Here is a 15,736-nt window from a genome sequence, read left to right as displayed (position 1 = left end):
AAAAATCTGTATTGTTATAAATGGTAATTTATTCTTTTCTTACATTTGATTGTGATTTGTTTTGTAGATTTTTTTACTGCTTTTAATCAGCAAAATACTGTTATTTTATAGATATTTGCAATTGTTTGAAAGAAAAATTATGTATATTAAGGAATGAAAAAATGGTGAAGAATTTTTAAGTATTATTTTACAGATTTTCCTTGTTTTGTTCAATTACAGATATATCTGATCAGATCACACATACATACACATAATGTCCACATCAAAAATGTGTGTTATTACACCTAGTAATTTGTTCTTTTACAATGTGTAACCATAAAATTACACAATTTGACTGTATTTAAGCTAAAAATGTAATTATTTTAGATAGACATTTATTGTCATATGTGAGGCATGAAAAACAGCAGTTTAACACTGGACAATGAAACTGTCTCGTTTGCACACTCCCATATACATAACAAAGAATACAGATATATGTATAAAAAAACAAAACAAAAAAAGCAATAATATAAATAGATACAAAAGAATCAAAAGAGACAGAAACTAAGGTGCATATAGATTGTTTACAAGTAGCAGCATCAGTGAGGTGATGTAGCAGCAGATCAACATAAATTAGGAATATAAATTACATATTAGATAAGATAGATAGACAAATATAAATTATTATATTTTACAGTATTGATTTCAATGTATTTTTTCTGGCACCCTTGCTGCCATGTTGTCACCATTCACTTATGGACAGTGTAGCATTTCCCATTGTTTTCTGCCACATTGCAGAATAAATGATTAACTGGTTAATTGTAGAAGTTGCTAGGTTTACCGATAATGAAAGTACCTGTTAGTTGCAGTCTTACTTGTTCTCTCAGTGTGAAACTGGCCTGTGTACTTACAAGGATGTTGACTTAAAGTGCCTCACATCATATGGCTTCTGAAGACGCCAGATAGTTTAATAACAAATTGGATATTTAGTAATTACTTCTGTTTGCTGCTGTTGGTCCTCATTTTTGTATAATTTGCTGAAAACACTTTTTTTAACCTGAATGTTCATGTCCACTAGATGGCAGTGTCAGTGAGCTGACAACACAAAGCTGAGAAGAAAAAAAAAGTAATTTTCCAAAAAAAAAAGAAAAAATACTAGATTGCCAGTAGCACATTCCATCTTAAGTCAATCAGGGTTCCCACCTCAAATGTTTTATTGTATTTTTTTTCCTATTATAAGGCTGAATGATTAAAAAATGAAAATATTGGAGCCATTATGATGCTGTTTTATCAAATTACAGATACTTGAAGGTCAAAATTTTATTTTTCGCCTGAATTACAGTGCAGGTTAGTGGTTTCATATAGCTGCTTAAAAATTCTGTATCTTCATTACTGTGAGGACAGATGCATATTTTTTGTGTATACACTTCTGCCATAAATTAAAAAAAATGCTAGGATTTGTGTCAGATACCCCTCAGAAATAGAAAAGAGCACATTGTGATAGGTCTTAAGTGTTTGTTTTTTTTCTCCCCAACACCTACTGCTCCAAAAGTATATAAAATATCCAACTCACATTTGTTCTCTTGCTGTATAAAAACCCTTCCCCTGTAGGAATCTGTGCAATCCCAAGTTCATGGCAGGTTTAATCCAGTAGAAACTGGCCTTTAAAGATTGTTTCAGATTGAAAATTCCTGCCAGAATGCTACTGTTGTGGCTAAAATAACCTGCTTATTAACAGCTGATGTCTGAATACATTCCAGAAGTGATCTTTCACCTAATGTTTAACCCTTTTTAAATGTATAAAAGTTGTTAGAAAATATGAAAGGAAAAACATTAGGACTTTTATTTCAAAAGCATTGTACAGAACAACCAAAACAGATCCTATGAATGAACAGTTTCTTACAGAAATTAGTATAATCCAGTGGATATTTGAATGAACAAATGATTCTGCATGATGTGGGATTGTGGATTATAAGCACTTATATTTCCAAACATCACTAAAATTTTGCTGACTGTACAAATCGCAACATATATCAAAATTACCCAAAATCTTAAAAATATACATACTGTATCTCTACAGTTGTAAAGTGACAAGTGAGTGGTGTATATTCTGTTTGCACTTGAGGTGTTTGGTTGTGTATTCGTTAATATATTTAGTTAATTTAGAAGAACTGAAAATGGACATGTGTTTTATTTTTGCATTATTATTACACCCCACTATGCTGGGGGAATTTTCTGAAACTCTTTCGTCTTTAAATATGGGAAGTTTGACATTTCATTTTAGAGCCATCTTTAAAGGCAAGTTTCTGGCAGATAAAACCACCCATGGCCTTGGGGCTGCACAGATCTTCATACAAGTTTGTTTTACAACAGGAACACAAACATCACTGGAATGTCTTTAGTACTTATTGAGCAATGGATGTTTAAAACTGGCAAAAACCCCCCCCCAAAAAAAACCAACTAAATTCTACAGTGTTTTTGTTTATTGTTTATGAGTTTTGGGTGACGGTTTCTAACAAAACTCACCATGAAATGTGACAAACTATCCAAAACCTTGTAGATCATGACAATATCTGTCCCCTTTAGCAGAACGGTTGGTATACAAAAAGCATAAAGCCTGAACTTGCTCTATGAATTTTGCAAATATCCAAAATGGAACCCAGTGGTTGTAATTAGATAAATGATTCCCCTACAGCTCTGGTATTTGTGTTTTTTCCGTTATATTGATTCGTCTTTCCCCATCTTATAGTATTTCATAATGCAACAGAGGACCACGTGTGGCCTGGTCCGTCTGAAAGAACAGGGCGTGTCTTGGCTCGTGACATGGCAGGAAATTTCTTTACGCGCGCAATCACTACCTCCCTCCTTCCCCCGTTTTTTTTTTCTTCTCTCGTCTTGCAGCTGCAGAGACCTTCATGACTCTGTGAAAGGCAGATTTTGGACGTGAAGTCACCGACAAGTTTTAACTTCTCTCCTGCTACTTCTGTCCAGACTGAAGAAATCCATCTGACTGACTGTTACAACAGCAGAGGTGAGTAGAAGAACAGCAGACTGTCACTTTACATATGTTGTAAATGGCTGCAATACATTTCCTATACAAATATGAGGAAAGAGAGTGGAGCTCATTGTTATCATTGCCACTGCTAATGTACTGTCATCCTGGCAGTAGAAATATTATACACAGAATACACAGAGTATCCATGTTTATTTTTACTGGGTTTCTCTGGGGTATATATATACTCTCATTTGCAGTCTGATGTGCTGGCAGTAAGCACAGCTTAGAGGTTGGATTTTAAATGACTAGCTGAAATGGAAGATCATCTTGGCTACAAATGCTGGCATAGCTGTTAAAACAAAAATAACAAATGTTTGATGCATGGTTTTATCAAGACAAGCTGTCTCCTAATGAACTATATTTTACACAAGTTTGTAATGTTATATGGTAGTTGCCTGCATTTTTTTTTTAGCCCACCACGAGTCACTGGGGTTATTTAAGGTCATTAAGGTAGTCATTATCTTTAAAATATTTATGTTAACATTATCTGTGCAGGCCTCAAACCAAAATAGTGAAATGTGATGGCAATGTTTTGTTTTTCTTCAACTAAGGATGTAAATGTGACGCAAACATTCTTTTGGAGGTATAAAAATGTGACCACGATAAGTAGATACGATCTTTAAATAACAGAAGGCTGCATTTTGAAGTAAAGGATTTGTGTGACAGTGAGATAAACAAGCTGTGGGTGTTTCTTGGGTGTGCAGGCCAAGCTTATATCTTGGTTAAGATGAACTTTATCAGTCAACTGAAATGTCTCTGAGAAGTAGATGACATTTTGTTCTGATGAACTGCTAGCAGGTTGAGCATGTATTGCTGCTCTCAGGACGTATAATATCCAATTGTATTTTTTTTTACTCAGGTGTCATATATGTTTATATATATATACATACATACATATATACATACATACATACATACATACATACATACATACAGTGCTGCCCACTTAATGTCATACCACTTTATAGAATATCCCGTTTATAATCATTTCCTATATAACTTATTAAAACAGCTTGTTTATGTCATAGAATAATGTCATAATCCCATTTTTTTGTCATAGCAAAATTCCCTGAAATTGATTCCAGGAATAGCTTTTGCCCGTTTAAAGTCATGGTCGGCTGATCACTCACTCATTCTTGGCAGATTAATACATCCAGGTCAGCCGCGGGAGGCAATGTGTTTGTTTGTCAATTACCTGCTCACCTGAGATCTGCTTCACTGAGTTATTCACACACTGTCTGACATTAATTAATGCATATCAAAGAGAATCGCATTGTTGCAGAGCATGTCGTCACTCATAACGGAACTGCTCAGCTAGTTAATCATGACAAGTTAATCCTCACATACATTGTGCTGGTCCAATACATATGCTAGTTTTCACACCCAAACTCGCCGCCATTTTGAAGCCCGCTTATTGGAATATCCCGCATATAGTCATAATTCCATCCTGGACCGAGGGTATAATAATAAACGGCCACACTGTATAATGTATAAATGGAGATGATAGCTGTCAGATAGCTGTCATTGATAAATCTCCTGTTTTCCTGAGATCCTACAACTGCGTGGGAACTTTTAAAGCGTCACACATTACATGTCATGTCATGTGTGTTCAGGTCTCGCTGTTGGGTTTGAATGGAGCACACACACAATGTTTCCACTCTTAAGCACAATCACATGTGAGCAATCTTTAAAAAAAGCGCTTATCTCCTAAGCTAATTACCATCACTATGACTTCCAACAGGATGCAAACTGTCAGTGAGTATCCGCCCAGTGCTGTAACAAAGCCCACCCCAGATGACTTCAACTTCACCCCTCCTTTCTGCTCGCTCCGACTGTAATGACAGGGTCAGTCTTTTGTATGAATGCCACCAGCCCTTTATGATTGATGGGCCTGTGGGATAAGCAGCAGTCTTGAAGTTCAGATTGTCTCTGAAAACTACAGGTAATTCATTGCCTTTGTATGGGCTCTAGTGCTGCTGTCACATGAGTGCAGACACCTGGTGAGGGCATCCCCACAGAGGCTTTGTAGCGCCCAAGCTACCTGTGGCTGGTTTAACAAAGGGTTAAGTATGGGTGTTCCCATTTCCTGCTCGCTCTCTCTCTCTCTCCCAGCCCTCTAATCTCTCTCACTCTCTCCTCTCTTCACTACCAAGGAGCTTTGGAGAGCCTCCCAAGAACAAACCTATATATAAACATTGGTTGAGTGAAACTTGAATGAACTCGCGCAAGGATTGTTTCTGTCTGTGTTCAGAAAAGTAGCTTTCTCCTCGATCACAGGGGTAAGTTGCTGATAAAAATGCATGTGTCATTTGGATGAGTCCTTGTTTCAGATGTTGAGGAAGAGAAGGGAAGGGCTTACTGTTAATAGTGTGCTGGTCTTGCGTCAGACGAGAGCCATGTGGTACGCACTGCTGGATAGTAAAAAGGCTTTATCTGCTGTGTTTAACTTAAGATAATTTCTTTTTTGTTCATTGAAAAACAGTTTGTAAAGAGAACAGGGTGCAGTTTGGTTGTCTAAATGGATGGAAAGTATTTTTTCTTTTCTTTTTTTCTTCTTTTAATTACCCCTTTTTCATTCTTTCCACTGTATAAGAGCTGCTTTTATGGTCAGTGAAATATCAAACTTAGAGCAAGTTCTTAGTTAACTAGGTTTGTCTAGTTTTTACACCCTCCAATTGATTAAAATGTAAAGCTTGCCGAAGTAGTAAAATCTGTTTGTTTTTTTCAATGTGAGTCAAGGTAATAATCCATCCAAACTGCACTCGGTTGAATGTTAAATTACAAACCATTCCTGACATTTAAGCTATGCTTTGTTGGCTGTATGCTTTGGCTAGAGGCCATGGGAAAGTCGTCGGGTATGTAGCTAAAGAAAGTCACTCAAACCAAACTTGACCTGAGGCCAGTATGCAGGGAAAAGGCTACTCTGTATTTAGACTAAATAGCACCATTTACACAGGAACCCTTTGTTTATCTCTGTTGCCCACTGCTATCAAGCACCAAGCTGTGTGGATTATTGTGTGTCCGCGGGCCTGTTCAGTGCAGAGCGTAGGAATACAGAGAAATTCCATTTTTGTGTGAAACTCCTAAGGAATGGCAAAACGTAGCACAACAGTGTCCTTAGGGGTTGGATGTGAAAATGCTGAGGGCAGTTTGACCCACAGAGAAGGGAAGTATCCCATGACCCCATGGCAGCAGCACGGACCTACGCTCATTCCCAGAGTGCGTCCATGCCAGCTTTGTGTGGCCCGCAGCAGATTAGAGCAACATAAGTCCTCTGACAACATTTGTTATTTAAAGCCTTTCATGTCACACGAGCTTTAAATGGATTGACACCTCGAGTGAAAGCGTCCCGTTTTCTGCAATTTAGTTTTCTGGACCAAAACAATCACGTGGAATACGTTAAGATAGGGAGCAGAAGTCCAAAACAAAGGAGAGTGAAAGGATTTTTATGCATTGCCACAAGACAAAACCAACATTCTTGTTGTTCTTGGCAAGTGGTGTGTCTCAGAGTTTTAAAAATAGGTGTCCCTTTTTGAAATGGAGAAGGATTTTATGTTTGTGTTACGTTAGTCATATTCAGTGTTTTTTGAACGCTGGTGCTCCTTCTCAAGCACTAGTTTACCTTTAAGAGAGTGAGGGGATTTCTCACTCTGCCACTGTTACATCACTCCGTATTATTTTACTGGTGAACAGGGCCAACGCCTTACATCGTAAATATCACAGTTTCCAGCTTCCTGAAAGACCCACTCTGAGATCTTGTCTCAGCTTTAACAAGTTAAGACAGATCACAGAAAGGGTAAATGCATGCAGAAGCAGTGCAAACGAGTTAAAGACTCACAGTGAGGTCAGCCTACTTATAGTTAGTTCACCAAAGGGGAAAGTTGGCAACATTGGTGCATTAGCCGTGTTGGAATGTTAAATGTTCTATAAAAACAATCCCAGCTGGCATAGTAATTGCAGATTTTATAAGAGATTGTTCTTAGGTGTATCATAAATTTAACACCTGTTTTGTCCACTTTCAGCCTTTTGAAAATTTGACGAGGATTCTTTCGGTCCAGCAACAGCAGATCACCAAACAAAAATGGAGCTTCAAAAGATAAACGGACACAGCAGGGACGATGGGTAAGATGAACAATAACTGATAAACACACCATGTCAGCACTGGTGATGAAAGTACGACTCAAGGGAGTCAAATGTTTTTAATACATCGTTGTACATTTCATCCACCAAATATAAATGCTAATTCCACATCTTCATTTTACTTATTGATTATTCTTTCATTGCAGGTTTGATGGGCTCGATGCTTTGGCAGAGCATGAGGAGTTTCTCCCCCATAAAACTGGCGTAAAAAAAGAAATGCACTTTACAGACGTGAGTGCTTTTTCCCTCCGGTGTACGCTGTATGAAAATGCAGTAAATACTCCTGATGCTGTTTGTGTGATTTATGGCTATGAACTAAATGACCCTCTGTCGTCTTCTTTTTGCAGTTCGAGGGAAAGACTTCATTTGGCATGTCCATCTTTAACCTCAGTAACGCCATAATGGGCAGTGGAATTCTGGGATTGGCTTTCGCGATGTCCAACACCGGAATCATTCTTTTTCTGTGAGTGTCCAAGCCAAACACACAATCCCAACTTTGGCTGAACTGTGCATCTTTTGTCGGTGTGTTTATGCACGTTCTCCACTTATGTAGGTCAACGTATAGCGCACTGTGTGGCATTTGAGTCGTCCCCTCTTGTCTAGAGGACAACAATAGGGTATGGATTTCAGCCTCTTGTCATTTATATTTAGTATTTGGGTAAAGCCGAATGTGAAGGCTGCTGGAGGCTACAAAAATAGAGCAAGGCTGTGTGTCATGTGAGGGTTTGAATTCATGAATAGGAGACTGACAAGAGAAGTGCTGGTCCTCACTTTTCCAAAGGGCTATTTCTAAATAGCTTTCCTTAACAGCTAGTACTCATTTTCTCGATTTGTGTGTCTTATATTCTAAAATGTACTCATTTTTATCTTTTGCTATGTTGTGTCTGTTGTTGCTTTAGTCTTTAGAGTCACTAACTATTAAGCTCTTTGTGCCTCTTGCTTGGATGTTGCTTTATAAATGAATTATGAATAATCATTATCATCATTTTAGATCAGAGTTGTGGCTGATAGTTGACCAGACTTCGCATTAGATTACAGTTTGTGGATACAGATTTGATATAGTCAACAGAGGGTCCTTATAAGGCCAGGAGTTGGCCCACGTGAGTGTGTATCATCTGACTGTGTGTGTGTTTGGACAGAAACGTATGATGGCAGGAGGATGTTAGTGTTTCTGTCTGTTTACCTGTGTGAGTTGTAAAGCAGTGTCACGCCTACAGCTCAGTACAACAGCTACTGTACGAACCCTGATCTGTCAGAATGTACATTAGAGCTCATACACACGCAGCTTCTCTAAATCAGATTTGAGTGGTTAAATTTAGACCCCAGCGATCAGATCCAAGACACGCCTGCTTGGATCAGTCCTGCACTATGTGGCGGATGGGGAGTTGGAGGGTGGCTGGAGCGTTAGTCTGTCCAAGCTGAACTCTCTTGTGTGAATGAGACAAAAAAAATAACAGAATGTTGGAGGATTATTCATGAGAATATCTTAATAGCAGAAGGACTTTACTAAAGAGTTTATAAACGTTGTAATGAGTTAGTTGCATTTTCCAACAGAGCTCGTTCTTGTGTGTTTCAGAATCCTGTTGTTCTTCATCGCTGTTCTGTCTGCGTATTCAATTCATCTGTTGCTGAGAAGTGCTGGAGTTGTTGGTAAGAGAGAGGGATATAACTCAGCATTCAAAAATAAATTATGTATATTTTTCTCACTATTTTTGAAGTACACACAAAATATAACTAAAATTACAAAAAAAAACAGGCAGTGAACTTTCATGTCTAACATGACAAAACCATAAAATTTCCATTTTATTTTAACAAATATTTCCTATTTATTTAATAGATTGAACTGAAATTCAAGTTTCATGATGTAAATATAGTTCTAAAGCTAGACACAGTTAGTTACAAGCACCAGGGGGAAAAAAAGGTATTTGTTCTGTACTTTACGTAAGTTTGTTTGTTAATTGAAAGATATCTTGCATAATTAGTTTTCACAACAAAAATGTGAAATGTATCATAAATGTACAATGTCTATAAAAATTGGTAATCAGTCAAATTACACTTTTTGTCATTATATCTGTCTAAATATACATAATATAGGTAATTTCATTGCCAAAGAATTACACATAATCTGCTGCAAAATTACGGCTGGAAAATAAATTCTAATTATGAAAAATAACTGTATTTTATGACAAAGTTATTTTCTGTTATGTTACAGCATTTTTTATTTTTTTTATTTTTTTAAATTGATTATAGTTTTGCTTTACTTTTTTCAGCCACAGAGTCATTTGTACATACTGAACTTATTGCATACAATTCCAATATTTATTTGTTTTCAGGCATCCGAGCGTATGAACAGCTTGGAAATCGGGCTTTTGGTCCTCCAGGAAAAATGCTGGCTGCCTGCATCATTACAGTCCACAATATTGGAGGTAATGTGATGCCGTTTGATCCCTTTGATGCCATTTCTGATATCTGTCTTTAAAGGTTTGTGTATTTAATTAGATAAGATCAAACATGCATCACTAAGCAGCAAACGTTCAGCTTGTTTTCATTCATTTTTAGCGATGTCCAGCTATCTCTTCATCGTGAAGTCTGAGCTCCCACTGGTTATTCAAGCTTTCCTCGGTAAACATGAAAACACAGGGTGAGTGTCAAAGGGATTTTCAGGTATAAATTCATTGCATAGTAGTTTGAGTTTTTTTTGTTTGGTGGTGTACTGATTTTTCATCTGTTTGTCTGGCTGTTTCTTAGAGAGTGGTTCTTGAATGGAAACTTCTTGATCATCATTGTTAGTGCTCTCATCATCCTCCCTCTAGCACTCATGAAACAACTTGGTATGTTTTGCATTCTTTTGTCTCATTATCCTTTTTCATTATTCCTCATACTCTTCCATCACGCCTCCACTGCCCTTTTTTGTTGGGTATTAGTTCATGTCTTGCACTGCAGTTACAGTAGCTTCACTTGAACACTCTGTCGACTGTCTGCAATAATAAGTAATTGTTCAACATGTTGCTATTATTGAAACCCAGGTTACCTTGGCTATACAAGTGGCTTCTCCCTCTCCTGCATGGTGTTTTTCCTCATTTCGGTGAGTCAGCATTCCAGCAAGTTATATATAACTTAATTTATTTATCCTTGATTAAACTATTGCTTTGTCTCATCAGGTTATATACAAAAAATTCAACATCCCCTGTCCTCTGGATGATGAACATGATAACACGACTCATATTCTCGACCACTACAATGAACATAACATCACAGATGACTTCTGTGAGGCCAAGATGTTTACCATGAACTCTCAGGTGAGAGAACACAAAATGTTCACATTGCCTGGGCCTAGTTTTATTGAATTGCAGTGTGTATTTTTATTTCATGGTGAGCCCAGCAGATTCACCACCACATATTCTACACCCGAGTGTGTTAAGTCAACAGCACCAAGGCGTGTTAAGTCAACAACGGTGGCAGGAATAAAATCATAAATCATGGGTTGGTCGCTGATCTTTGCTGTGTTTTTGGCTTTCAGACAGCATACACCATACCCATCCTGGCTTTTGCTTTTGTCTGCCACCCAGAGGTGCTACCAATCTACACTGAGCTACGAGAGTAAGTCAAAATGCCATAATCTCTCTCACAAAATACGTTTTTGTTTTTTTACCAGCACACACACGATTGTGCAAAATGGCGGTCAAACTGATGTCATTTTTCTGCTTAACCTTACTGCAGTGCCACCAAGAAACGCATGCAGACTGTTGCCAACATCTCCATCCTGGCCATGTTCGTCATGTACCTATTGACCGCTCTGTTCGGTTACCTCACCTTTTATGGTAAGGGTTAGGGAGAGTCAAAGGCCACTTTGTTCTGATGTTGTGCAATTTCAAATGAGTGACTCGCTTGTGCCCAGACCCCATATGCATTTTGCAGTGTTGTGAATGAGGGATTACACTATGCAATATAAGTCATCATCTGTCTGGTCCTCTGTTTATAGGTGCTGTGGAGTCAGAGCTGCTGCACACTTACAGTCGCGTGGACCCGCTAGATGTCCTGGTTCTCTGTGTGCGTCTGGCTGTGCTGGTGGCTGTAACTCTGACTGTTCCTGTGGTTCTCTTCCCTGTAAGTAAACAAGTTACTGTGTATCGTAAACTAGGCTAATAACTCCTACAGTCATTGTGCTTCATGTTAGATTAGATTATGCAGTGACAGGAAATGCATCAGCCATCGGCTAGCTGAAACATGTGGACTTAAACGAGATAGTTGAATCTTGGGCTCTTTGGATTTGTGATGGTCATTTTTTTGCTATTTCCTCATGTTGCGTTCAACAGTCAATTCATCAATTACTTAAGAAATCAATCTAGACTGCTCGAGTCCTAGGAAGTATTTAAATCTTGGTGTTTAAAAAAAAACATCTAAAAACTCATGTACTAGGATATTTAAAATACATACTAAATATAAATATTGCATATTAACCCTATTCAGGACTTTTGGGGTCTTTTGGACCCCAGGCTATATGGTTTAGGTGACAGGTATTGTTTTTCTTATTTTTGAAGATTTTTTTTTTTACATATTAAAAGAGGGACATTTGCCATGCATTTGGAACCAAAAATACATCAACTTATCAGAAAATTGTGGGTTCTCTCCGGGTTTTCCAGCTTCCTCCCACACAGTCCAAAAACATGTTGAGGTTAATTGGTGATTCTAAATTGTTCGTAGGTGTGAATGTGAGTGTGCTTGGTTGTCTGTCTCTAAGTGTAGCCCTGTGATAGACTGGTGACCTGTCCAGGGTGTCCCCTGCCTTCACCCTAAGTCAGCTGGGATAGACTCCAGCCCCCCGCGACCCTAGTGAGGATTAAGCGATGTATAGATAATGGCTGGCTAGTATAAAAGTCTATAATGAATACCAACAAATATTTTGCACATATTCTTTCTTGGGGTCCAGTGGACCCCGAAAGACCTTCTACGTATGGCAACAAAAAAGTCCTGAATATGGGTAAAGAACTTTACTGCACTAGATGAAACCTAAATAAACTTCATTAAAAGATAAAATGTAGATATTAATTAACTGGGATAAACATTTGAAATTCACTTTACATGCCATTATTGTGACACTAAAATCACCATAATGCGAGTGATAATCCCTAGTGGGAGCAGGCCCAGTATAGAACCAGGAGGAACTTCACATGCAACATTTGCTTTTTCTCATGAGAAAATTTCTTTTGGAAGCTAAACCGGTGGATAGACCTCAGACCAAATTAATAATTGTGGCATTTTTTTTCTTATTATTCAGGGCGGTTAAGTTAAATACGACTCCATGTTCCTCTTAGAAGTAGGTATATAAACCTCTTGTAAAATCTCTTACTTTACTCTTAACACTCTTTCTGCAGATCTTAAACTTACAGTCTTGACATGACACATCCAAAACCCTGCAAATGTTTTGGAATGCCACATAACTGTATGTCTCAGAGAATAAGTATAGTTTTCCACATCAAGGCACTGAAACTGCTTTACTGTTTCTGTGCTGTGCCAAAGAGTGTGAAACCCCTGAACCCATCTGTTGCCGTTTCAGTTGTGTGTTGACTGTGCTGAGTTATTTTAATGACTAGAGTCAGTTCTTCAAGATAACAGCAATAGATGGAAAACATGCACATTAGAAGAACACACTGCAGATCTTTCATAGCCTAATTAAAGAAGTAGTTTACGCTCATTCGGGTTCCCTGCCGAGAATTCAATAAAAAGATCTAAACCACTCTCGTGTCTACATGTTTGTCTGTACATTCACTGTGAAGCTGAAGCCAAGAGACAGTCAATTAAGCTCAGCAAGCACAGAGAGCAACAAAAAGCCAACAAAAATTAAAAGATCAGTGTACCAGCATGTGTAAAGCTCTCTAATTAACACATTTATCTTGGGTTTTTTTTATCTATGCAAAATTAAAGGTGGATAAAGTCCTCAGATCTTGTGCCAATGCAACAGTGTAGAAATACTCTGTTGCAGGTAAAAGTCATGAGTAGTGCAAGTAGTCATTACGCAGAATGGCTATATAATGTATATTATTGGATCATAACTAGTAATGCATTATTTTGTTGTTCATTATTTTATTGTTGAAGCTGGTAAAGATAATTTAACTTCTTACATGATTAACTTGTGAATAGGTAATCAATAAAGTATAATTTTAATCAATAATACAATTTCTACCTATAATATTCCATTGTCATTTGTCATCACATTTGTTATTGGATAGTTAATGTCATTTGTATTAGTGTACAATATATACATTATCCTAAATATATCAAATTATTATGTCACTAAATAAATTATAATACATGTATACAACATGTATTATAATTTATATAATTCTGTCAAGTAAAGATAGTGGGGTGAGAAGGATTGCATTTGCTTCGTAATTGTGGTGAAGTATAAAATAGCAGGAAATGGAAATACTCGAATAAAGTTCAAATAACTCAATACAAGTGAGTGTGGTTTTATAAGGGCGTTCTGCTTCTGAATGCTGACTGAAACTTTCAAGTAGGTTGAACCACAGGGTTTTACTCCACAACATTTCAAGGCAGGTATTTTGCCTTCAGCAAGTCACAGTTGTTACCCATGACCTGTGTTTAAGACTTTGTGTAAAACACGGCTTTATAAACCAGCCTCTCAACATACTTCAGTGTTACCTGTAGTGATAAGATAAGATCGGCCTTTACCTTTTACAGAGTTTTGGATATCAATGTTGAAGCTTAGTGTCTTATCTATGATGAAAAACTTGAATTTATGCCCTTTTCCCTTCTTCCTTTACTCCTTTCTTCACCTGTGCAGATTCGCAGGGCCTTGCTTCAGATCTTGTTTCCTGAAAAACCTTTCCACTGGGCCCGACACATCATCATCGCATTTTGTCTCATCTTCATTGTCAACATTCTTGTAATATTCGTGCCCTCAATCCGCGACATCTTCGGCCTCATTGGTATGTTTACACGGAGAGAATGTTACAGATTCTATGATGTGAACTGCATCACCTATAAAACATTCTGCTCATTTGTCTCCCATCATCTACAGGAGCCACATCTGCCCCCAGCCTCATTTTTATCCTTCCTGGAATCTTCTACGTCCGGATCGTTCCTGAAGACCAGGAGCCTATGAAGTCAAGACCCAAGATTCAGGTAGAGATCAACTTTTTCAAGCTATTAAAGAGTTTTCTTGGTCATTTGAATGTTATGCGCTGTTGATACTGGTGTTGTTTTCTTGCAGGCTGCATGCTTTGCTGCATTGGGATTCGTCTTCATGGTCATGAGTTTGTCGTTTATTATCATTGACTGGGTGACCGGAGAATCTCGAAGTGGAGGTGGCCATTAGACGCCACGACTGAACGGAGGTACTACAAGCAGAATGTGAACCAAAGCTCTCCCTCTCAATAAATTACCCCGATCTTTGAAGTTGTCATCCAAAGCCAAACAGGAATATTTGGCTACACAAGGCGAAGGATATGTGAAGGACCTTTCGCTTACTTTTTTTTTTAGAAAAAAGGAAAATGTTTCAACATGTGATGGGGCAGGAAAAAAACATCCTGTAATGGAGGAGAGAACACAGATGTATGAAAATACAAAGTGATGTGTTTGGGGGTCATGTGCAGCAAAAGGATGAATGGGAACATCGTGACTAAAATGGAAATCCCGTTTTAGAGTATGGATGTGTACAGTTCCATGGAATAGCTCAGTCACTGCCAACATCCTTCTACTCTACTTCCCTACCATCTCAGATTTTACAGGACATTAATTTGAGTTGTGAGGCAATCATTTCCTTTCTTTTCCCAGGTGTTTGCTTTTGATCAAACAAAATCAGACATTTCAGTTTGTTCCTTTGTCAGTCGCAGTTTGAAAACTGCCAAACTTGCCAGTGCAGTGTTGCTCAAATTTCCCTAAACTTGACAGATTCACCTAAATGTGAGCAGCAGTTCTACACAAACACTTCCATTCAATCAAATTACAATGTGATGTGACTCTTACCTGGAATTTAACTGATGTGCTTAATGTGAAATTGTATTAATCTTGTTTTTTTTGACACTTAACATGAGTGTTGTAAAGGTGATCTTCAGAGCTGAGTCTGAGCTGCCCACCGATCCAACAAATATGGTGCAATTTGTAGGATTTTGCTGCTGTTCATGAAGGTCAAACACACAGTTCCTGACGATCATGTGTGAATGAACAGACACAGAGAGGTGGTTTGTACAATACAAAGTTTTTATGTGAGCCTGAACATCCGTAGCTGCAAACCAAAGACTATATTTATTGTGTCACATTAAGAGAAAGTGTAACACACTATTTTTTTACCATGTTCGGCAAAAAAGCCAATTCGAAATTGTGCATTAAAACATCAGCAGTGTTAGAAATACTGTGTATGTTTCAGCCGTCCCAGAAACTATTCAGTATGTTGAATAATATTAAGTTAAAATGAATGGAGTCTCTTTTTTGTGTTTAAAATTTGACAAAAAAAAAAACTTTGTTATTCATCTTGTACATTTTTAAATTAATTTGAATGTTGTTATCTGTCAATAAAATGTCTTTCATTTGTATGTGTGT

General features: G+C 37.7%; 1 protein-coding gene across 2 annotated transcripts; it reads left to right on the top strand.

Moving 5' to 3' along the window:
• The first annotated feature begins 2,861 nt into the window (after positions 1-2,861).
• LOC103354816 (sodium-coupled neutral amino acid transporter 3) lies at positions 2,862-15,405 on the top strand. 2 transcript variants are annotated; one of them, XM_008278375.1, is made up of 16 exons: positions 2,862-3,010; positions 7,057-7,156; positions 7,321-7,405; positions 7,522-7,637; positions 8,751-8,824; positions 9,508-9,600; positions 9,734-9,815; positions 9,923-10,005; positions 10,201-10,259; positions 10,336-10,473; positions 10,695-10,774; positions 10,895-10,995; positions 11,157-11,281; positions 13,980-14,124; positions 14,217-14,320; positions 14,409-15,405. In XM_008278375.1, exons 2-16 carry the CDS (start codon positions 7,116-7,118, stop codon positions 14,511-14,513), a joined length of 1,431 nt encoding a protein of 476 aa, XP_008276597.1. In that variant the 5' UTR covers positions 2,862-3,010; positions 7,057-7,115; the 3' UTR covers positions 14,514-15,405. The 2 variants fall into 2 exon arrangements, with proteins under 2 accessions (XP_008276597.1, XP_008276590.1); XM_008278368.1 differs by lacking the exon at positions 2,862-3,010 and adding an exon at positions 5,138-5,313.
• Positions 15,406-15,736: the final 331 nt, after the last annotated feature.

The sequence above is a fragment of the Stegastes partitus genome, unplaced genomic scaffold (genome assembly GCF_000690725.1).
Source record: "Stegastes partitus isolate 25-593 unplaced genomic scaffold, Stegastes_partitus-1.0.2 Scaffold4, whole genome shotgun sequence".
Lineage (NCBI taxonomy): Eukaryota > Metazoa > Chordata > Actinopteri > Pomacentridae > Stegastes > Stegastes partitus.
Note: the sequence above shows the minus strand (reverse complement) of the source record. Positions and strands in the feature narration are given on the sequence as shown.

What these genes read in the sequence shown, in the direction of transcription:
- LOC103354816 (XM_008278375.1), top strand. Translation starts at nt 7,116, where the DNA reads ATGGAGCTTCAAAAGATAAACGGACACAGCAGGGACGATGG. An exon ending in ACCGGAATCATTCTTTTTCT is followed by an intron (nt 7,638 to 8,750) that starts GTGAGTGTCCAA and finishes TGTGTGTTTCAG; the next exon opens with AATCCTGTTGTTCTTCATCG. An exon ending in TGGTGTTTTTCCTCATTTCG is followed by an intron (nt 10,260 to 10,335) that starts GTGAGTCAGCAT and finishes TTGTCTCATCAG; the next exon opens with GTTATATACAAAAAATTCAA.